Here is a 20,377-nt window from a genome sequence, read left to right on the forward strand (position 1 = left end):
GTATCTACCAGCCACCGAAGGCTTGTTGCAGGTTTTTCGAACTAGGACAAGTCTTGAATATGCAAAGACCCACATAGAAGCAGGCTCAAGGCTACACGAAACCTCCCAAGACTGTGATCTGTGGGGCAGCAGGGACGGTAGTCCAGGGACTTGAAGACCCCCTTCCCCCTTCTGCGAATCAGCCGTGTAGTTGCCGACTAAGAATAGGACTAACCTCAACTCAAGGTGTCAAGTGACCCGTACCGAGGACCATAATCAAACATCTAGTGGAGGTAGCGGTAGTGGCGAGCTTAACCCCTTCGCGAGCAGCGGGTTGGTTAGGTCTCCGTTGAGGAAAGGAGGAGGAGAAATAGGTGCTAGCGCCTCCTTAGGTACCACGTAGTGCCAGCGTCGGCCACCCAATTTTCTCCCCGGTCGAGTAAGGTAGAGGCACGCAGCGTGGTTGATGAGGGCCACCAACATCTGCGGTCGAGGTGGCTGCGCAGCAGCTTGACACCATCAACTTTGCGTCCTCGAAGACTCGACCTCCAGCAGGCGTTGCTGAGACTTCGAAAGTCAATGACGGCAGCCAAGAGAGTTCTTGGGAAACTCATGGAACCTGCGACAGCAACAGAACCAGTGAAGAGAAATTTTCCGAAGTCTACCCTCACGGAGGCCTTCGCGTGTAGCCAGAAGAGTACGGCGGATGCAACTCCTTTTGACAAGTATTCGCAGAAGTGAGTAAGACAACCGTTATTACGAAAAAATAATGAAGCACTACAAATGCATATTAAAATATAGCATATTGTAGTGGAACCTTACAAATGCGTAATAAATTAGGACATCACAATTGAACAAATACAACACAAAACATATATTTTGCCCTGTTACCCTACTGGATAACAATTTCCGATGACAGGATGACGAGGTTTCATTAATGTTGTTGATTCATCAGTCAATCCTGTAATCGTATTTTCTCTGGCAGGTTGCCTTTCGTTCGCAGCATTAGTTGCTTTCATAGCTTGAGTTTTAGTCTAGGAATTTCTAATCCTAAGGGGGCACCCCGATTCGGGTTTCATCACTAGAGTTCTATAACTTGAAGTCTGTGCCAGGGAAAGGTTTACATCTCTAGTACTTAATCACGGCCCGAAATGGCCTGAATGTTGGCAATCGAAATAGGATTGCGGGCCTCTATTCTGCCAGAGAATAAAAGAATTAACAGTAGGGGAATTGTTGAGAAACGTAGTTACCCTTTGTATATAGTTCACTACCCTAAGCAACCCTAGCAACCTGATTGTTTAGCAGGAGTAATCAGTTAGAATAAATTTTCATTACTTGTTCAAGCTCTTAGCGAACTTCTTTTTATTCATTGTCTCACAAGTGAGGGGGTCAGAAGCAGAGGGATGTAAGTGACCAAAACTCGATTTTGAGATATTGAACGAAAACTTTGACATCTTATAAAAAAATCAACAATATTCGAAAAAATTGGATTCGCTCCGAACACTCTACTATCAAGTAACTCCACCATCTGAGATGGAAACAGACATTATATACGCTGTTTTTTTTGCAGATAGGAAAATTTGATTTTTTGGGTTAGTGTCACTTACACCCCTTTACCACCAAACTGTTGACTTACACCCCTTTGGCACCAAACAAGTTCTCAATAGGCCATCTACTCTACATGTAGACACAAGTATTACTATGAATAAAATTGTCCCTAAAATGTTTAAGGGCCTGTTCATAAACTACGGAGACTTTGAGGGGGACGGGGAAGTTTACGAGGGGGGGAGGGGGGAGGGTCTAAGGTTGCCAAAATCAAGTCTACGTAGTTTATGGACAGCGTCTAATTTCGTTTTAAATGAATAATGCAAGCAACCATGATGATGTGGAAGAATTATTACTTTTCTGAATTCAAAAATCAGATGAAATATTGAGAAATTAAGAAAAAGCCCTAAATTTAACCCTAGTGGGATGTTGGGATTATGACCCAGGCTTTCTGAACGAACACTGCGCTATCGTGATGCGTCTAGCGTAACATAAAACCTTAGTGACCATTTTGTCGGATCATTGTTACGTTAGTAAGGACCTACAATTTAATCATCATAGTATTTTCAAAAATGTAAGTTTATTTTATTTTTAAATGTAAATAAAAATACATTTAAACCTGATATATTGAAAAGCTAAAAATTATAGTAAACCGGCTGTGCGGCTTTTTGATACACAGCTCCATAGAGAAGTCCCCCGTTATGTGTATTGGGGCCTCTTTTGCCAGTTAATTTGTCAAGTTGTTTAGAATCTTCCCCGGCTCGAAAAAAAAACTGGCATGCAAATGTTCACGCCAATCGTTTCAGATATTTCCGAGTCTATAAGGATAATACAGACAGACAGAAACTCATTATTAACCCGGGAGTGGTCGTGTCGTGTACTGAGTACACGCGCCATGAAAAATACACGCTTGTGGTATACAACGTGAGCGTGACTTCGCTGCAGGTAGTCGAAGACGCGACTGCTCGAGGGTTACATGTATAAATTGATAGGCGTGCGCTACTAATACATGTTTTATCCTTCCAAATTATGGAAATCGCCAACAATACGATTTAAAATCTAATGTTTTATCATACGGATTCTAAAACAGAGCCTTAACGACACCATACACGACGTAATGATGCACTTTTAGTGTAATACTGCGTATGTAAACTCGTCCCTGACAGTAGTTTCCAACGAGTATATACTGAAATTTGGAGTTTAGACGCCTCACGATTTCAAACGGTTATTTTGTTAACTGCTCTTCGTTTCATCCGTGTTTGGCAGCCTTCTTTTAGGAGAAATAGACCTAATTTTCCATAGAAGAAGACTGCCAAACACAGCCGAAACGTCGGCTAGTTAGCAAAGCACCGCTTGAATTCGTGAGACTGTACAAAATTTTGGTAATCAAATTGATAACCTAATTCTGATCTTCACGATCGTCATAAAATCCTAAATTTGGGATTGAACAATTGTGAATAAAATGCAGTGTTGTAATTTTATTTGGTACATTATCGTCATTCGTACTCACGATGTGCAACGAAAAGAAGGTGATACCGTCGTGCGGGGCTTCTTTATACACTTTTTCATGGTTTTTCAACTTTATGACATTATAACTCCCAGAGTAGTGAATGGATTTCCAAAATTTTTATACATAATAATTGTGAGTATGTATGTAGGATGTATGCAAAATTTGAACTGAATCCATCAATAAACAAAAAAGTTGTTCATACACCAATCGGACACATGTCATATAGAACCGGATGGGGGCTACTTTGGACATTGTTATCTATAACAATACTGCATTTCAAATTCCAGGGTTATTTAGAAAACTACTTTGTACCAATACTGTAGTATACTGTATCATACATAATTTCAATAAAAATATGCGTTTTAAGAAGGTTCTGTGCTACCTTTGGTATTATGAGCAGCGTGATATTGCTATATAGATAGCCTGAAAAAAGGGACCATCAATCCTTTATTTAGGTGAAACGGTCATTTACAATGTATAACGATACAAATATTCGATTGTATATGCTACGTTGATACATTTTGAATGAATTGATCAACCCTTTGAAATTTATGAACTGTAGAAACAATGCTTACAGACCAAATGTTCTGATACGTTATGTATATTTTATTGGTTTATTCGATGTTTTTTCGCGTCCTGACAAGCAATAAACGGTCTGTTTGAAAAATAATTTCAACCAAATGAAGCGAAAACTATTGCTTCACAATAGTCCCAAAGACATCAAACAGATTTGAACCATATTTTGAATTCAAAAAATCCATATTCAAAAGTGTCCAAAGTAGCCCCGCATTTCAAAAGTAGCCCCGCACGACGGTATTGTCACTTTTTTGTGTGAAAAGTTCAGCAAAAATATCAGTCAATTAATCTACTATCGATGTTTGCGGCTAAGCCAGTCGAGTGAAAGTTTTACCTTATTCCAAAAGCTAGACTTTGCAAATACTGGCGTGAGTGAGAAATGGATAATGAGAAGGGCAAATGACGAAAAGGTAACTTCCCCTCTCAGTAAGACTCGAAATTGTACAATACCATCACTGCCATTATTAACTTGAGAATTTAAATTGATTGAAACAATGTTGAGCAATACTTCATGAAAATATAATATGTAAATTACTTACACCCCTCTGCCTCCAAACAAATCTCCTCAACGGTTAAGCGTCATATTTTCAATCAATGTTTAAATATGCTCAAACATTTTTAAAAATTATGGGTCTTTGGCAACAAGCAAAGCTGATCTTGTAGAATCACGTGCGTTATTTATCTCAATTTTGAATTTTTGGTCACTTACACCCCTCTGCCTCTAACCCCCTCAAGTGGTTATGGGCCCAGAGACGTGGCCATAGCTTGAAGTAATCGTTGTTCCTGTTCATCAAGACAAGTTTGTTCGTTGAAGAAAGAAGCCATGATTCCGAGGGACGTAGAAAGACAGAGTTCGAGCGGAAGCGGTCCAGGCAGCAGTAGGACGAATACGACTAGAAGCGGTGCAACCGGATCCGAAGGCGACTTGGCGGCTGGATCAGGAGACGGTGTGCGAACCGCTGGTGTAGTTCGTGCCTACAGGAATGCAGTGAATCTTCCGGCGATTGAAAAACTCAAGGGCCGTCAAAACTACTCATCGTGGGCGTTTTCAATGAAGATGATTCTCATCAGAGAAGGAACGTGGAGAGCTGTCCAGCCCGCGGAGGGCCAGCAAGTTGATCCGGAAGCCAGTGATCGTGCGCTGGCAACGATTTGTTTAACGTTGGAGAAGAACAACTTCAGTCTCGTCCAAACTGCGACCAGTGCTCAAGACGCATGGGAAAAACTCCGGAAGGCATTTCAAGACGACGGGCTGATACGAAGATTTGGATTGCTGGACCGGTTGACTTCGGTGAAGCTGGAGAACCACAGTACCGTGGAGGATTACGTGGACATCCTGGTGACCACGGCCAACGATCTCAGCGAGATAGGGTTTGAGGTGAATGACCAGTGGCTGGCGTCGTTGTTAATGAAGGGGCTCCCAGAGTATTATCATCCGATGGTCATGGGACTTCAGGCGTCCGGCTTGGCGTTGACTGCAGACACGGTCAAAGCGAAAATACTGCAGGACGTCAAATGGCCGATTTCAAGCTCCGGAAGTGAAGGTGCACTATACACGAAGCACAAGCACAGGAGAACCAAGGCAGTAGCGGACAAGAAGGACAAGACGTGCTACAACTGCAGCAAGCTCGGACACTTTGCAGCTGAGTGCCATCAGAAACAGAAATCAAGTGCTCATCCGAAACCGAAGAACAAGGCTTTGTGCGCGATGTTGGCCGTTGGCAAGGGCGGCGCAAACAAATGGTATTTCGACTCGGCGGCAAGCTCCCACATGACGAGAAGCGAGGAGAATTTCAAGAAGCAGGAAGTTTTCGCCCATCCGATCGACACGGCGAACAACCAATGCATCATGTCTACAGCGAAAGGTTTAGTGAAGCTCGAATTGCAAGAAGGACCCATCGAAGTGCAGGAGGTACTACATGTCCCGGATTTGGCGGCCAACCTCCTATCAGTAAGTAAGATTTGCCGAAAAGGATTGACGGTGACGTTCAAGGCAGATTCCTGTGAAGTCTACGATGAAGATGGAGAAGTGATTGCCTCAGGAACCGAGATGGATGGTTTGTATCGACTCAACTGCAAGAAACCGGAAACATCCTTGTTAACAGCAGAAGCGGAAATCTGGCACAGGCGGCTAGGACACTTGAATCAGCAAGGCATGACGAAACTCGCAACCATGGTGGACGATTTGGATCTTCGGAAGGAAGCGGCATTCGACTGTGTGACCTGTGCTACAGGGAAGCCAGCTCGTGACCCTTTTCAATCCAGCACAACGAAAGCAGACGGACTGTTGAATTTGGTGCACACGGATCTCTGTGGACCGATAGAGGAACCTTCGATTGGCGGTAGCCGTTACATTTTAACATTCGTGGACGATGCCAGTCGGAAGGTCTTCGCTTACTTCCTGATGTCGAAGAGCGGTGTCAAAGATGTGTTCGAGAATTTCAAATCCATGGCGGAGCGGCAGACCGGAAGAAAGTTGAAGATTTTGAGGGCTGACAATGGCACCAAGTTCGTTAATGCGGCGATGGAAGCATGCATGCGGAGAGACGGAATAATCCATCAAACGATGTGTCCGTACACTCCTCAGCAGAACGGTGTGGCTGAGCGCATGAATCGGACGCTTGTAGAAAAGGCAAGGTGCATGCTGAATGATTCCAAGCTACCAAAGAAGTTCTGGGCAGAAGCAGTTTCAACCGCAGCATATCTGGTAAATAGGAGTCCCGCAAGATCGTTAGAAGCAAAAACACCAGAAGAGGTGTGGAGTGGCAGAAAACCAACGTTGCAGCATCTCAAGATTTTCGGTTCCTTGGCGATGATACACGTGCCCAAGCAGAAGCGACGGAAGTTCGACTCGAAAGCCGTTGAAGGAATCTTTGTCGGGTATGCGGAGAAGTCGAAAGGTTACCGAATTTCCAATCCAAGCGATAGCAGCATCGTGACAAGCCGAGACGTACGGATCATCAATGAAGGGAAGTCTTCGGCGATTGGCCAACAGCAAACGGAAGAGGTTAGTTTCATGGAACTTCAATCGTGGATCGAGTGTGCTGAACCAACCGATACCGCTAGATACCGTGCCACGTGGAGAAAATCCAAGCGCTTCAACTGATGACGTTCAAATGTTCTCGTTGCGTCCAGAAGCTGATTCTAGTGATGATGAGTTCGACCAGCTGATGAGCAGCAAGGGTCGACGCACAGCGGTCGGGAGCGCAGGTTTCCAGGCAAGTACCGCGATTATGTTTGTTATAGTTCTTCTGTCCCAGATGATTCCCCCCATTCCCAGTCTTCAAACGTGATGGGTGATCCATTAGCCTACGACGAAGCAGTCAACCGGCTAGACCGAGAGCGCTGGATTGCTGCAATGGACGAGGAGTTGAAGGCGCTGGAAAGCAACAACACGTGGGAATTGACCGACTTGCCCAAAGGAAGAAAGGCCATACGAAACAAATGGATCTTCAAGACAAAACGTGGAGCGGATGGAGAAATTTCTCGGTACAAGGCCACCAGCCTGGTGAAAGGCTGTTCACAGCGGCCGGGTATTGATTATGCGGAGGTGTACTCACCGGTGGTAAGATACTCGACGATACGTTATCTGCTCTCGCAGTGCAGCACGACCTAGACGTTGAGCAAATGGACGCCGTCACGGCGTTTCTCCAGTCCGACCTGAAGGAAGAAACCATCTTCATGGAGCAGCCGGAAGGGTACGTGAACGATGCCACCAAGGTTTGCAAGCTAAGGAAGGCGCTGTATGGATTAAAACAGTCAAGCAGGGTGTGGAATAGACAACTGGATGAAGCGATGCGGCAGTTTGGACTTACTCGTTCCAGAGTGGACTCGTGTTTGTACTTCAAGATTAGCAAGAAAGAAATGATCTTCGTGACAATCTATGTTGATGACCTGTTGATCTTCACCAACAACCCGGACTTAAAAAAGAAGCTGAAAGAGTTCCTGAACAGTCGTTTCCAAATGAAGGACCTTGGAACGGCGAAGTTATGCTTGGGACTGCGAGTCACTCGGGATCAGAAAGGAGGCACACTACATCTCGACCAGCAACAATACATCGAAGAAGTTCTGAAGCGGTTCAATATGGAGAATTGTAGATCTGTAGCAACCCCTGCAGATCCCGGAGAACAACTGGATGATTCAATGTCTGCACGTACTGAAGAGGAGATTCAAGCGATGCGGAACGTTCCCTATAAGGAAGCAGTTGGATGCCTGACCTACTTGGCTCAAGGAACACGACCGGACATACTTTTGGCGGTGAACAAGGTCAGCCAGTTTAGCGGAAACCCCGGTCGTCGTCATTGGGAAGCAACAAAACGGATTATGCGGTATTTGAAGGGCACTATCGATCATCGTTTGGAGTATAACAGAGCCGGCGATCCTCAGTTCACCGGATACACAGACGCGGATTGGGGAGGTGATCCGACAAATAGGAAGTCGACAACGGGCTACATCTTCAGCACGATGGGAGGAGCCGTGTCCTGGAATGTCAAGCGGCAGCCGTCCGTAGCATTGTCGTCGTGCGAGGCGGAATTTGTGGCACTTTCCCGGACAACGCAAGAGGCACTATGGTGGAAGCAGCTGTTGCAGGAGATAGAAGGTCAACGAACGATTCCCATTTTCTGTGACAACCAATCCGCGATATGTATAGCACAAAACGAAGGATTCAACCCGAAGACCAAGCACGTTTCGATACGATACCATTTCGTGAAGGATAGTCTGGAGAGAGGAGATGTTGCGTTGCACTACATCCCAACGCAGCAGCAACCCGCGGATGGCATTATTACGAAAAAATAATGGAGCACTACAAATGCATATTAGAAATATAACATGTGGCGGACTCAATCAAGTCTGTTAAAGTAGGGAAGATCAAGGTTGTTTGTTTCAGGTGTCTGGAACCAGGACACAAGTCATTGGACTGCAAAGGCCCTGACTGGAGCAAACTGTGTTAGGCGATGCGGCTCCGAAGGCCATAAGGTATAAGGCTGTACGAGTCCACCCACACGTTTTATTTGTTCCGAAAAATCCGTGAACAGCAAGCACCTAACGGGAGGTCCAAGGTGTCGGGCCTTCAGAAGAGCCGTAGCTGGCAAATCACAGTGCAGGTAACGCAATTGAACCTGAACTACTGTGACGCAGCCCAGCAATTGCTTTGTCAGGCTGTTGTGGATAGGAGGACGGATATGGCCAAGGAAGCGGAATTGATTATCAACGTTACCGTTGTAGTCCCGGCCTAACAAGTAGTTCGAACTGAACAGCGATCACATGGCGGTTCATTACAGTATCGACTACAACAACAGTCGGTAGCCGTTAGAGGAAGAGGCGTCTAGGCCAAGGTCAAGCTCTCGCAGGTGAAAGACTTAATACTCCAAGAAGGGGTATTCAGGGAGGCGCTGTCTACGAGCTAGGCGGCGAATACAGCCAGCACGAACTGAGGTAAAACCAAGGGCAAAACGAAACAAACGGCGGGTGGTATTCGCTGCTGCCAAAGTCGCGCTGAAGACTGAGATAAGAGAAAAAAAAGGCCTGTTTTGAGGGTCTCCGTCAGAGCGTCAATGCGAATTCGTGCGGTGATGCCTACAGGATCGTGATGGCCAAGACAAGAAGTGTAATGTACGTATTTGCTGTATTTGCTTGTAATTCCCTACAAACGGTTGCTAGATAGCAGTCTCTAGGGGTGTTGAAGGAGATCATCGAGAGGCCTTTTCCGCGTCATGATTCTAGACGATGGCCTTCTTTCGAAGGACAACTGGGGACTGGGGCTGGCGATGAGAAACTTGCGGGGATAGCAAAATACCTTAGCATAGGTAAGGCCCCAGGTCTGGGTGAAGTTCTGAACTTGGTCTTAATAGTAGCTATTGTAGAAGCTCCCGAGATGTTCAGGAGGCCCGTCGGCATATAGACCAATATGACCTAGTAAGAGAGCCTCCACGTCTACAGCTATAGTGGCACTGTCCCGCCCGGATGATGTCCAACAGCACTGCGGTGTATGCCAATAAGCGCAAGCTTATGGCTAGTGTCGCCTCGTCCATACTAAGGTATGGTGGGCCGGCTTGGGGCGAGCCCGCGGTTCGAAAGGGATCCCTGGCAAGGCAAGATTGGGACAGCAGGCCTCATGTCGGCATGTCCTTCTGTGCTTACGGCCTTACTTGTAGGAAGGTCAAATCGTTGTGCACGCAGATCAGTTCTTGATACTTGCTGTACAGTTGGAAGCAGGCGCGGTGTCGACTCTGCCTCTGCCTTCCGAGGTAAAGACCACTCGCTAAACTGGCTAAGCGCCAGCATGTTACCTTGCTGGACTCCCCAAGCGAGTCATCGATGTTCGTTGCTGCAGGCTACGCAGCTAACATTGAGGGTGCGATATACATAAGCCCCTCTGTGAAGCGATGCCTTCTTGGTGGTTCCGGAAAGACGAAGGGTTTGTCGACCATGGGAATGTTGTTGTTGGTCAAGGACAGAGTAGTTCTGGCTTTTACCTTCGTTGTAGAAGACGGTTCTTAACCCCACACTAAGTGCACCTCCCCGTTTCTGTGTTCAGATGTCTGTAGCAGATTATCCCCCCATGGTTTAGAAGAAAAAAAATGAAAGAGGCATACGAAGGACTGCGAGGTTGGTGTCCAAATGGCAGCGCGCGTGGGACAGTTCCATCAAAGGAAGGTGGACCCACAGGTTGATTCCGATGGCAGATAGTTGGGTTAACAGACGCCATGGGGAAGTAACATTCCACTTGAATCAGGTCCTTTCAGGTCATGGTTGCTTCCGGCAGTATCTACATCGTTTCGGTCATGCGGGTTCTCTCCAAATGTCCAGTTTGTGCAGGTTTAGAGGAAACGTCGGAACAGGTTCGTGTGCCCATGTGTTCGCACATGCTTGCCACATGCGGGAAGGGCAAAACTCCGGACAATCTTGTCCAGAACTTGTATAATGACGAGTTTCTTCGGGGGTATCATCCATATCGTCTTGGAAGTACAGAGAGACTTGGCGCGTGGACTCGGAGAATGACTAGTGCAGATGCTATACAAGAGGTGATCTAAGGGTTCGAAGTCGACTACGTAGATCATACTGGTGCCCTACGGTCGGAATCGACCCTTATAGCGATTAATTGGCCGCAATCTGAACATCCTGGGTCTCCAGTTAGCCTAGTGGTTAAGGCAATGGATCGCCAATCCGAAGACGGCGGGTTCGATTCCCGTTCCGGTCGGGAAAATTTTCTCGACTCCCTGGGCATAGTGTATCATTGTCCTTGCCCCACAATATACAAATTCATGCAATGGCAGGCAAAGGAAGCCTTTCAATTAATAACTGTGGAAATGCTCAAAGAACACTAAGTTGAAGCGAGGCAGGCCAAGTCCCAGTGGGGACGTAGAGCCATAAAGAAGAAGAAGAAGAAGAAGTGAACATCCTGGTAGCGTTGCTGTCGTGACGTCGTTCTACTGTGTTGAATCCGAGTCCGCGGTTGGAAAAGGCTCCCCGGTGAAGGCCGGGAGGCCCCACTACTGTCAGCAACTTCTTCTGGTACTAGCTGATAGGGTCTGAGCCTTCAGCAGGTCAAATTGCGTCAGCAGGTCAGTTCTTGATGCTTGCAAAACAGTTGGGCGCAGGCGTGGTGGTTGATCCGAGCCGAGGACAAAGGGAATGGTGAGGACCATTCGGCAAACTGGCTAAGCGCCAGCATGCTATCTTGTTATGGATGTTTATTGCTACACGATATACGCAGCCAACCTTAAGGATGTGATGTACACTAGCCCCTCTCTGAAGCAACGCCTTCTTGGTGGTTCCGGAGAGACAAAGGTCTTAGCGGCTATGGTAATATTGTTTAGTGGGTCGGGGAGATGGTAGTCCTGAATTCTACTTTTGTTGTAGAAGACGGTCCCTGACCCCACAGTTCCTGTACCTCCATGTTCAGGTATCTGTTGAGCAGATTATCCGCCATAGCTTCAGAAGAAAAAATGCTGTTGACCCTGCCATGACTATACTGCTGAGGGTGACGGATTCGATTCCCGGTCGGTCCAGAAAGTTTTCGTGTCTGTTACACGATGTACACATGCAAAATGATTATTATGGCGGAAGAAACTCTCAGTTAATTACTGTAGAAGTGCTCATAGAACAAAAAGTTGAGAAGCAAACTTTGTTCCAGTGAGAATGTTAAGTCCAGAAGAGAAGAGGTTTTATATTTATTATGCAGTTTTGTCTGTTAGTTCTAACCATCACCACGCTTCGTTCCCTAGCAATTGCGGAAACGTTGCACATCACCGTCGTTCGCTGAAGTTGTCCAACATGACATCACAGCCGACAAAAGTCGCTAAGCGTGGTGCTGCACACATGGCAGTCATCATTTGAGCGACGGTATGGTAGTTCAAACAACCGCGCCGTCATCTAAATGTGATCAGAACTCGAAATAATCTATCCTCGCCTCATTCTGACACCAGATGACATAATACCTACTTCTTGCTTTTCGGCTCGGAGTTTGCTTACATTGCCGATACGCGCCGGCAATGTATTCATATCTAATTCGAAGTATTGCGCAAATATAAACATTTACGTTTGAATAACTTTTTCGCATTTATGATGTAATCTGGAAGCAGTATTTAGCCGAATTCGTTTGAATTTAACAAATCCAATCAAAATTGAGTTTAGATAAAAAAAATCCTTCCTTTCTAACTTACCCCGGTTGGTTCTTGTAGATGATCTGTCCGACCCGGTGGTTCTTCATCGGGATGTGGGCCGTCTCGGGCCGGGTGTCGCACAGGAAGCATTTCTTCTCCTCGAGATGGGACACGATACAGTAGCGCTCGGGCCGCACCGTGCCGCACGTGGACGACGCTTCGAGGCGGTTTTCGCGACCGATCAGCAGATTGCCCGTCGCCGGGTAGCAACTGCTCTGCTCGCACGGATGAACACGATGGATGGGCCTATGTGGTACTGTCCGGTGGTCCGTCGTCCGATGTGCGGTTCAGAGTCGGTGTTCAACATAATTAGATTGACAGCGGGTGTAGCGTGAGGAGATACGTGGAAGAGAGATTCGTGAAAAAGATAAATTAATGTGAGTTTGACGAAAAGTTAGTGAAGTTTGGCCGCTGCGTGTTAGACTGGTTCATGTAGAATGCTCGAAGTGTGAAGTGCAATATGAAATAATTTTAGTATTTCCCTCAGAACAGTGAAACTATAAACACTGATACAAAGCTGTACACTTTTCTAAATACCCAATAACGCAAAAAGGGAACCACTATGGTGATAACTGGTACACTTAGCTACTGATCACAGACAAACAGACGTAACACTCTGATAATTCCCATCGTACACCGATTTAACGGTCTTTTTCAAAATTGGATAGTTGGCCAACTGCCCAACCGTGGCGCTCGCATCGTTTTTGTTCGAGTTTGACGTTTGCTCACTACCGCCACCTAGTTGGTGGTCTGCCAAACATAGTCATTTTAGCATTGGGCGAATATGTTTCCATGACTATGATTTGAATCGAAAAATGTTCGAAGTGTTACGTCTGTTTGTCTGTGTACTGATGTTCGCTATGAACGGTAGCATCACATATCCAAATCCACTCATAATGAATGTCATATGCGCTTATCCACTTTGCAGAAGAATGAGGCTTAACTAACTATGGTTACTGGACCTTCTCAAAGACTTATTTATAGTTTTTGGGGCTTTCAGAGTTGACATATACAGCTGTGTTCATAAAAATAGCGCTACTCAGATGAAGGATTTGGGAGTTGTTCTGGATTCCCAGCTGACGTACAAACTACACATCTCCTATGTTGTGAACTAGGCATCTAGCGCATTGGGTTTCATTTTTCAAATAACGAAAGACTTTACAGACATGACAATGATTTTATTGCCCTTTTCCGGCTATACCAGTCGGCTAGTATGTCTGAAATAGACGTAAAAACTTGAAGTATTTTTAGGCAAAGTACGTTTAATTGGCAAATTGAGAGATAAATTTGTGAAAAAATTACCACTTGTTTTGGTGGGATTCGAACCCACGACCAGGGGCCTACATCGTCGAAACCAAAACATGACGCTGAAAGCGAGCGCCCATCAGCATCGGACGGACGCCGACGACGGGAACATTCAAAACAACATGCATGCGCTTCGCTTCAGCCGCCCTTCTTGTCACTTTCTTCGACGCAACGACGGGTGGCGGCTCATTTTCACACCGACTGGGATTCAGTTGAAATTTTCAAATTGTCTAAAATGTATGTTTGCTTAATATTTTTATGGGTAATGACCTATTTCAGTAAAATGTGCATAGAATACATTAACATTACACAGATTTGCCGGTTGTTACACTCATTAATTGAGTTATAACAGAGAAATTCATTCGATGTCGAACGAGCGTACGTGAGCTTGTGAGTGCGAAACAAAGTGGCGTCTGCGACGACGCAGCGCCGTCGGTTCATCGGTGACGATGACAGTCGGGCTGAGCGACGACGACGGCGCCTTGTTTCCATTGACGATTGAAACCATTGTTTACAAACTTCGCCTGAAAATTTCAATTGAAATTGAAAATGTAGGGCCCTGCCCACGACTCCGTTATCGCTAGTCCGGCGCTTTAACCAACTAAGCTACAGAACTGGATTCGAAGCACCACCCTAAACCGGGTCCGTCTTTCACAACTTTATCTCTCTTTCGGAGTTGTAACTTGTTCTGTAGCTTAGTTGGTTAAAGCGCCGGACTAGCGATAACGGAGTCGTGGGTTCGAATCCCACCAAAACAAGTGGTAATTTTTTCACAAATTTATCTCTCAATTTGCCAATTAAACGTACTTTGCCTAAAAATACTTCAAGTTTTTACGTCTACTTTACAGACATTTACTGCCTTAAGTTTCTGTACTGCTCTCTGGTTCGTCCGATTCTGGATTACTGTTCAGTTGTCTGGAATCCATATTAGGGTAATTCTCGCTGAGACCGGCCCACTATTTACACCTTGTCTTCAAAAATGTTTAAGTTGCCGGTTTTCTGAAAGCCCTCTCCTAAAAAGTAAGAAAAATGCATTTGGTTACTCAAATTGATGGACCCCCCGTTAGTTAGAGCCACAACAATTTTTGCAGACCCCTCGATTTTGGTTAAATGGTGGCTCTCTTAAACCGTTATAACTCGAAAGTTTCTCCAACAACTACCTCAAAACGAATTGTTGTTGAAAAGAAGAAAGATAGAGCTACTATTTACAATAATAAAAAGTTGGGTCGACCATATTGATTTAGGCCGCCATCTTGGATGTTTATACCAAAACAATTTTTTCACCATGAGGGCAACCACCGTTTTTCAAAATTTTTGCATCAATTGAAAGCTGGGACATTTATACATAACATATCAAAAAATTAGAGATGTGGACGAGCTTGGTGGTCTAGTCACCGACGAACCGACGTGACAGCTAGAACAAATAAATTCAAATTTGTTGTCCGCGACGCCATGATGAAAAATATCCGAACACTATCGCCACCTCTATAACGGCTCGCGATGATTTGATAGCTCGACACCAAACCTCCGTGTGTTCATATAGGAAACGGTTCGCGTCTGTGCTGATTTGACAGAAGCGATCGCTCGCTTCGCTGGTCGACCGTTAAATTAGGGGGGGACAGTTTTGGATCGCCACTGTCACGTCGGTGGTCTAGTGGCTACCGCTTCTGATTCGTATGCAGAAGGTCATGGGTTCAATCCCTGGCCCGTCCCTTTTCATCCTACTTTGTATCTTTCTATCCACTTCCTCTCACTCTCTCTCTCTCTCTCTTCTCTACATATACAACTCATGTATATTCATACGTTCATAGCCATCGCTAGAACCAGAAACGAATTGGAAAAAAGTCGTTTCCCTCCCTTCCAATTCCCACTCACAGCACAGTGTATATAACGCCTACAAGTTACGCAACCAAAGCGTGCTGTGCCGCTTGACCTTATTCACCTCATTCACCACGCAATCTATCACCTTACGAACATTATAGGGCACTGCATGAAATTCTCTCCTTCTCTTTCACTCTTACACAAATTTTGTAAACAACAAGGCCAAGAAACGTCAAAATCTTTGTATGGGATCAAAACAGTGCAGTGCCCTATAAATAACCCCCTATCCATGGATCGCATCACCGACCCAACGGTGACTCCCAGATCTCCCATCCTTTCCGTCTAACAAATACCCCAGTCCGTGCTGGATGTGGGGATGCAGAGGTGATCTCGGTCTTTAGTAGCAACAACCAGCACACTTTAACATTCCTTTCCCTTCCCAACTGACTATAAGGACGTGGCCGGCGTCGGTATTGATCCAAAATGTATGAGCTGCTAGAATTGCACTTTGAGAATAAGTGGAGTGTCCCAGCCCTTATTCATTTGGATCTCAGTGCAATTGGTACCAGCTCAGATTAAAAACGGAGTAGCAACCATTGACATGCATAGTCAGATTTTATAAAAAAAAACATATCAAAAAATTAGAGATGTTTTTTTCTTCTTTCAAAAGTTATCTGCAGTTTTGTAGATAACTTTTGAAAGAAGAAAAAAACATCTCTAATTTTTTGATATGTTTTTTTTTTTTTATAAAATCTGACTATACATGTCAATGGTTGCTACTCCGTTACAGTTTTGTAAATGACGGGCTTGGTGGTCTAGTGGCTACCGCTTCTGATTTATATGCAGAAGGTCCTGGGTTCAATCCCTGGCCCGTCCCTTTCCTCCTACTTTGTATCTTTCTATATACTTTCTCTCTGCTCTCTACATATACAACTCATGTATACAGGGTGTTAGGTTCGTGAGTGCAAACTTTTTGAAGGGTGATAGAGGACCATAAATGGTGAAAAAAATTGTTCTACGCATATGGTCAAATCTCAACCGTTACGTAGTTATTGAACTTCCCATGTTTTTGGCTCTCATTGCCTTAACTGGCTTTAACTTGAAAATGGTCAAACTTATCGCAATTTTTTAACCCTTATTCGAAAGATTATTGAATTTTCTATCAAATGGCATCTTTGAATCGATTGGTTTAGTTAATTACCTTTGTTTTCTAGAGCAAAATAGCTAAAAATAGTGTGTTTTAATTGGTTTTTATCACTTATCTTTGAAACATGCGTAATAAATTCAAATTCTTTCTTTGGCAAAGTTGTGGCCCTTGTTCAACTCCACAATTCGTTCTTTGATACCAAACTTCTAGCTCTTATCGTTTTCTTGCAATTTCGATTTAAATGTGCGACACAATGCGCAAAAACGTGCTTACCTTGACAGTTGCTCATTTTTGACCTGAAATGCGATGTTTAAATCAAAATTGCAAGAAAACGATAAGAGATAGACGTTTGATGTCAAAGAACGAATTTTAGAGTAGAACAGGAGCCACAACTTTGCCGAAGAAAGAATTTGAGTTTATTACGCATGTTTCAAAGATAATTGACAAAAACAAATTAAAACACGCTATTTTGAGCTAGTTTGCTGTAGAAAACTTAGTTATTTAACTAAACCAATCGATTCAAAGATGCCATTTGATAGAAATTTCAATAATCTTTCGAATAAGGGTAAAAAAACTGCGATAAGTTTGACCATTTTCAAGTTATAGCCAGTTAAGGCAATGAGAGTCAAAAACATGGAAAGCTCAATAACTACGTAACGGTTGAGATTTGACCATATGCGTAGAACAATTTTTTTCACCATTTATGGTCCTCTATCACCCTTTAAAAAGTTTGCACTCACGAACCTAACACCCTGTATAAACATGTTCATAGCCGTCGCTAGAACAGAAACGGGTTGAAAAAGCCGTTTCCCTTCCTTTCCAAACTTTCACAGCACAGTGTCACAATCCTATTAGAAAACGCCTACAAGTTATGCAATCAAGCGAGCTGTGCCGCACATCTTCAAAATAATAAAAACACACAATTCTATCACCTTCCTCTGGTATCCACACACCAATGTGTGAACCTTCTGCCAACCAATTCCCACCAACACTCCAACATCCGCATGAATTTGTGCTGGCGCAGAGGTATATTCGGCCAGATGTGGATACAAACGATTGCAATCATCACTTCCTTACCCTTTCCCCACATTGACCTGCAACCTGACGTGGCAGGCGCCATTGTCGCCTAAAAATAGAAGATCACCAACGCTCACATACTGAAGATGCCTGCTAGTCCCCGGCAGTTATCCCATTGGTCCTTGTGTGAGTGTAGCTGGTCTGGCGATACTGGAGTAGCATCCACGGGCGGTCAATCAAGCTCAAGCTCAAGCTCAAGCTCAAAAGTTATCTGCAGTTTTGTAAATTAAATTAATTTTAAATACTAATGTTTGTTTTGTGTATTTCTGCATTAGAGCTTGAGTTTTACTTTTTGTTAGTTTTGTTTTTTAACACCATAATTGGAACAATTCTTGTCTGTTGATGAGAACCTACAAATAAATCAAATCATTAATAGCAGTGAAAGCCAATTTTCAAACAAAATAGTCAAAATCTTCAACTTTGACTATGACATGCTGTAGCTTTGTTCTCCAATAACCAATTAAGTTGAAAATTTGACAGTGCACTACAAATATGGTCAATTGGCTTCTTTAGCGGTGTTGAGATAATTCCATTTTCTGAATCTGTATGTCAAAACTGAGCCGAAATCCAAATTTTCATGAATTCGTATGGGAACGATTTGATGAATAACCCCTCGTCAGATTTTGTATTCTGTGTAAAGAATTAGCCTATGTTAAAATTCACAGAAAAAAAGATTTTGTATTGGGTGGAGCTGTCAAGCAGTTGCTCAGCTGTCAAATGGTGATTTGAAAAAAATCTCTTCGAAATTAATTTTAGGTATTTAAAAAAAGTTCTAAAAATCTAAAAAAAAATACATAATGGCTCAGAAAAAAAGTGCTCTTTTGTTTAAAAATATAAAATCATTGATTTTTTTTTCTAAATTTTTGTTATAGCAAGATTTTGATTTTTTGGAGCACCTGCAAAAAAGATAAACAACACTGTGTGAAATGGTTAAAAAAATAGTAATGTGAAGAGATTGAATTTCTGCTCAACCATGAATAAGAAAATAAATCGCACGCTATTTGGACAACATCCGTCAAGATGACAAATTAAAATGTAAGGAAAAAACTAAAATTATTGCTGAACAAAAAAATATAACAAATACTGCTATTATTTTGAACATTTTCACATAGTAACTTAACTTTTTTGCAAGTGCTCCGTAAAAATCTAAATTTAGCTATAACAAAATTGACCATATTGACCATATTTGTAGTTCGCAGTCAAATTTTTGGCTCAATCGGTCACAAGAGAACAAAGATACAGATGTTAATTTGCTTTCACTGCTTTTTTTTAACACAGTTGTACAGTGGAACAGTGGTGATTTTTGAATTTATGATCATAAAATGTTGTTCATTTATAATCGGAATCAACCTAAGAACTATCTGTCTTTGGTTCGGTACGCTGGCAAAGTTTTGAAGTCATAAGAAATGTATATCAATCAGTAATGGAATTGTTCTCATCGTGAAGCAATTCGCGAGTGAAAAGCCAACACAAGGCTTACTCATAATTCAAACAGTAAACAGAGTATATTCGCACCCGCCTGCTTCGTGAGTAAGAAGCAAACAAGAACACTCATGAGTTTTTATTCGTGAAGAACTAGTTAGTGGAGGTGTGGGAAGTGCATTTTAGTGTAGTGTAGCAAATCCAGAGATAATCCACCAGGTAGGTTTGTTTTGGTGTGTGTCTGCTCAACTGCAATCTTCATCATTTTTAACTAGAGATTCCTGCCAAACTCCGCCTGTAGGGATTTTTCCTTGGAATCTCCCAGAAATCTCCATAGATTTCTCTGGAAATTCAACCTAAGATTTTCCTTCAGTTCTTCAATTGTCAGATAGTTGTTAGCTTTCTGAAGATGGCATAATTCTTTCTCATTTTAATTCCGAGATATATGTAGGTGTTAGATTTTTTACACTAGCAAAGGAATCGCAGTTAGCTGCTGAACAATTTTGCTGGAGAGGCACAATATGTGTTGAAAAATGGACAAATTGAGTGGGAAAATTGCGAAAAAATCAACGTAGGGGCATAATGGATACTCGGGACGAAATGGACACTCCTGTTTTTGCCAAAACCGTTAACTTTTATGTTTAACTTTTAATGCATAAGTGTAAAGGAACAAGTCATTGTTCTATTTTTCAAAAGTACCATTAATGTTCCTCCAAAATAATTGAAATATCATAAAAATTGAAATATGTTTTTCACAAGGTGAAATTCTTATAATTTCGAAGCAACGGCAAATAAAGTATTACGAGTGTTTGAGTGTGTCCACCATAAAAACAAGTGAATTGTTACATTATCTACATGTATATGGAGATTAAGCAATGGATGAAGCATTTTAGTTTTGATCAGAATTTACTTAAAATTGCAATTTTAATGTAGTAGTCGATTCGGGGCGACATGAACACTGGCAATTGCGAATGGATGTATGCGCATTGCATAATGTTAGGCGTTTTCGAGAGTTTGGAAAAAATCAACTCAATTATTTTAGCCTAAAGTTTATTTAATTAACCTTTTTGTTATATAAACACGTCTAAGATGACGTATTATATCTGTGGTACTGATCTCCGCAGGCAAATTGCTTAACTGGTCGATGTAACCAAAGAATTAGCCTAAAATTTGCAGGGGTGTCCATTATGCCCCGATCGGTGTCCATTTTGCCCCGTAACTTTCCTGCCAGCCCTGAAAACACACGGTTTACAGTTCATTATTTCTTCACAATAAAGGCATTCTACCTGCTGTAAACAAGTCAACTGATAATATGTTAAGTTTTACTCT

General features: G+C 43.3%; 1 protein-coding gene across 3 annotated transcripts in view; it reads right to left on the reverse strand.

Annotated features, from left to right (window-relative positions):
* The window catches only part of LOC134289439 (laminin subunit beta-1), a 77,311-nt gene that overhangs the window by 8,629 nt on the left and 48,305 nt on the right, over positions 1 to 20,377 (reverse strand). For all 3 annotated transcript variants that reach the window (XM_062855251.1, XM_062855249.1, XM_062855252.1), the window contains exon 5: positions 12,277 to 12,532. In XM_062855251.1, coding sequence (XP_062711235.1) covers positions 12,277 to 12,532 — 256 coding nt within the window. The remainder of the gene's footprint in view (positions 1 to 12,276; positions 12,533 to 20,377) is intronic.

The sequence above is a fragment of the Aedes albopictus genome, chromosome 3, assembly GCF_035046485.1.
Source record: "Aedes albopictus strain Foshan chromosome 3, AalbF5, whole genome shotgun sequence".
NCBI lineage: Eukaryota > Metazoa > Arthropoda > Insecta > Diptera > Culicidae > Aedes > Aedes albopictus.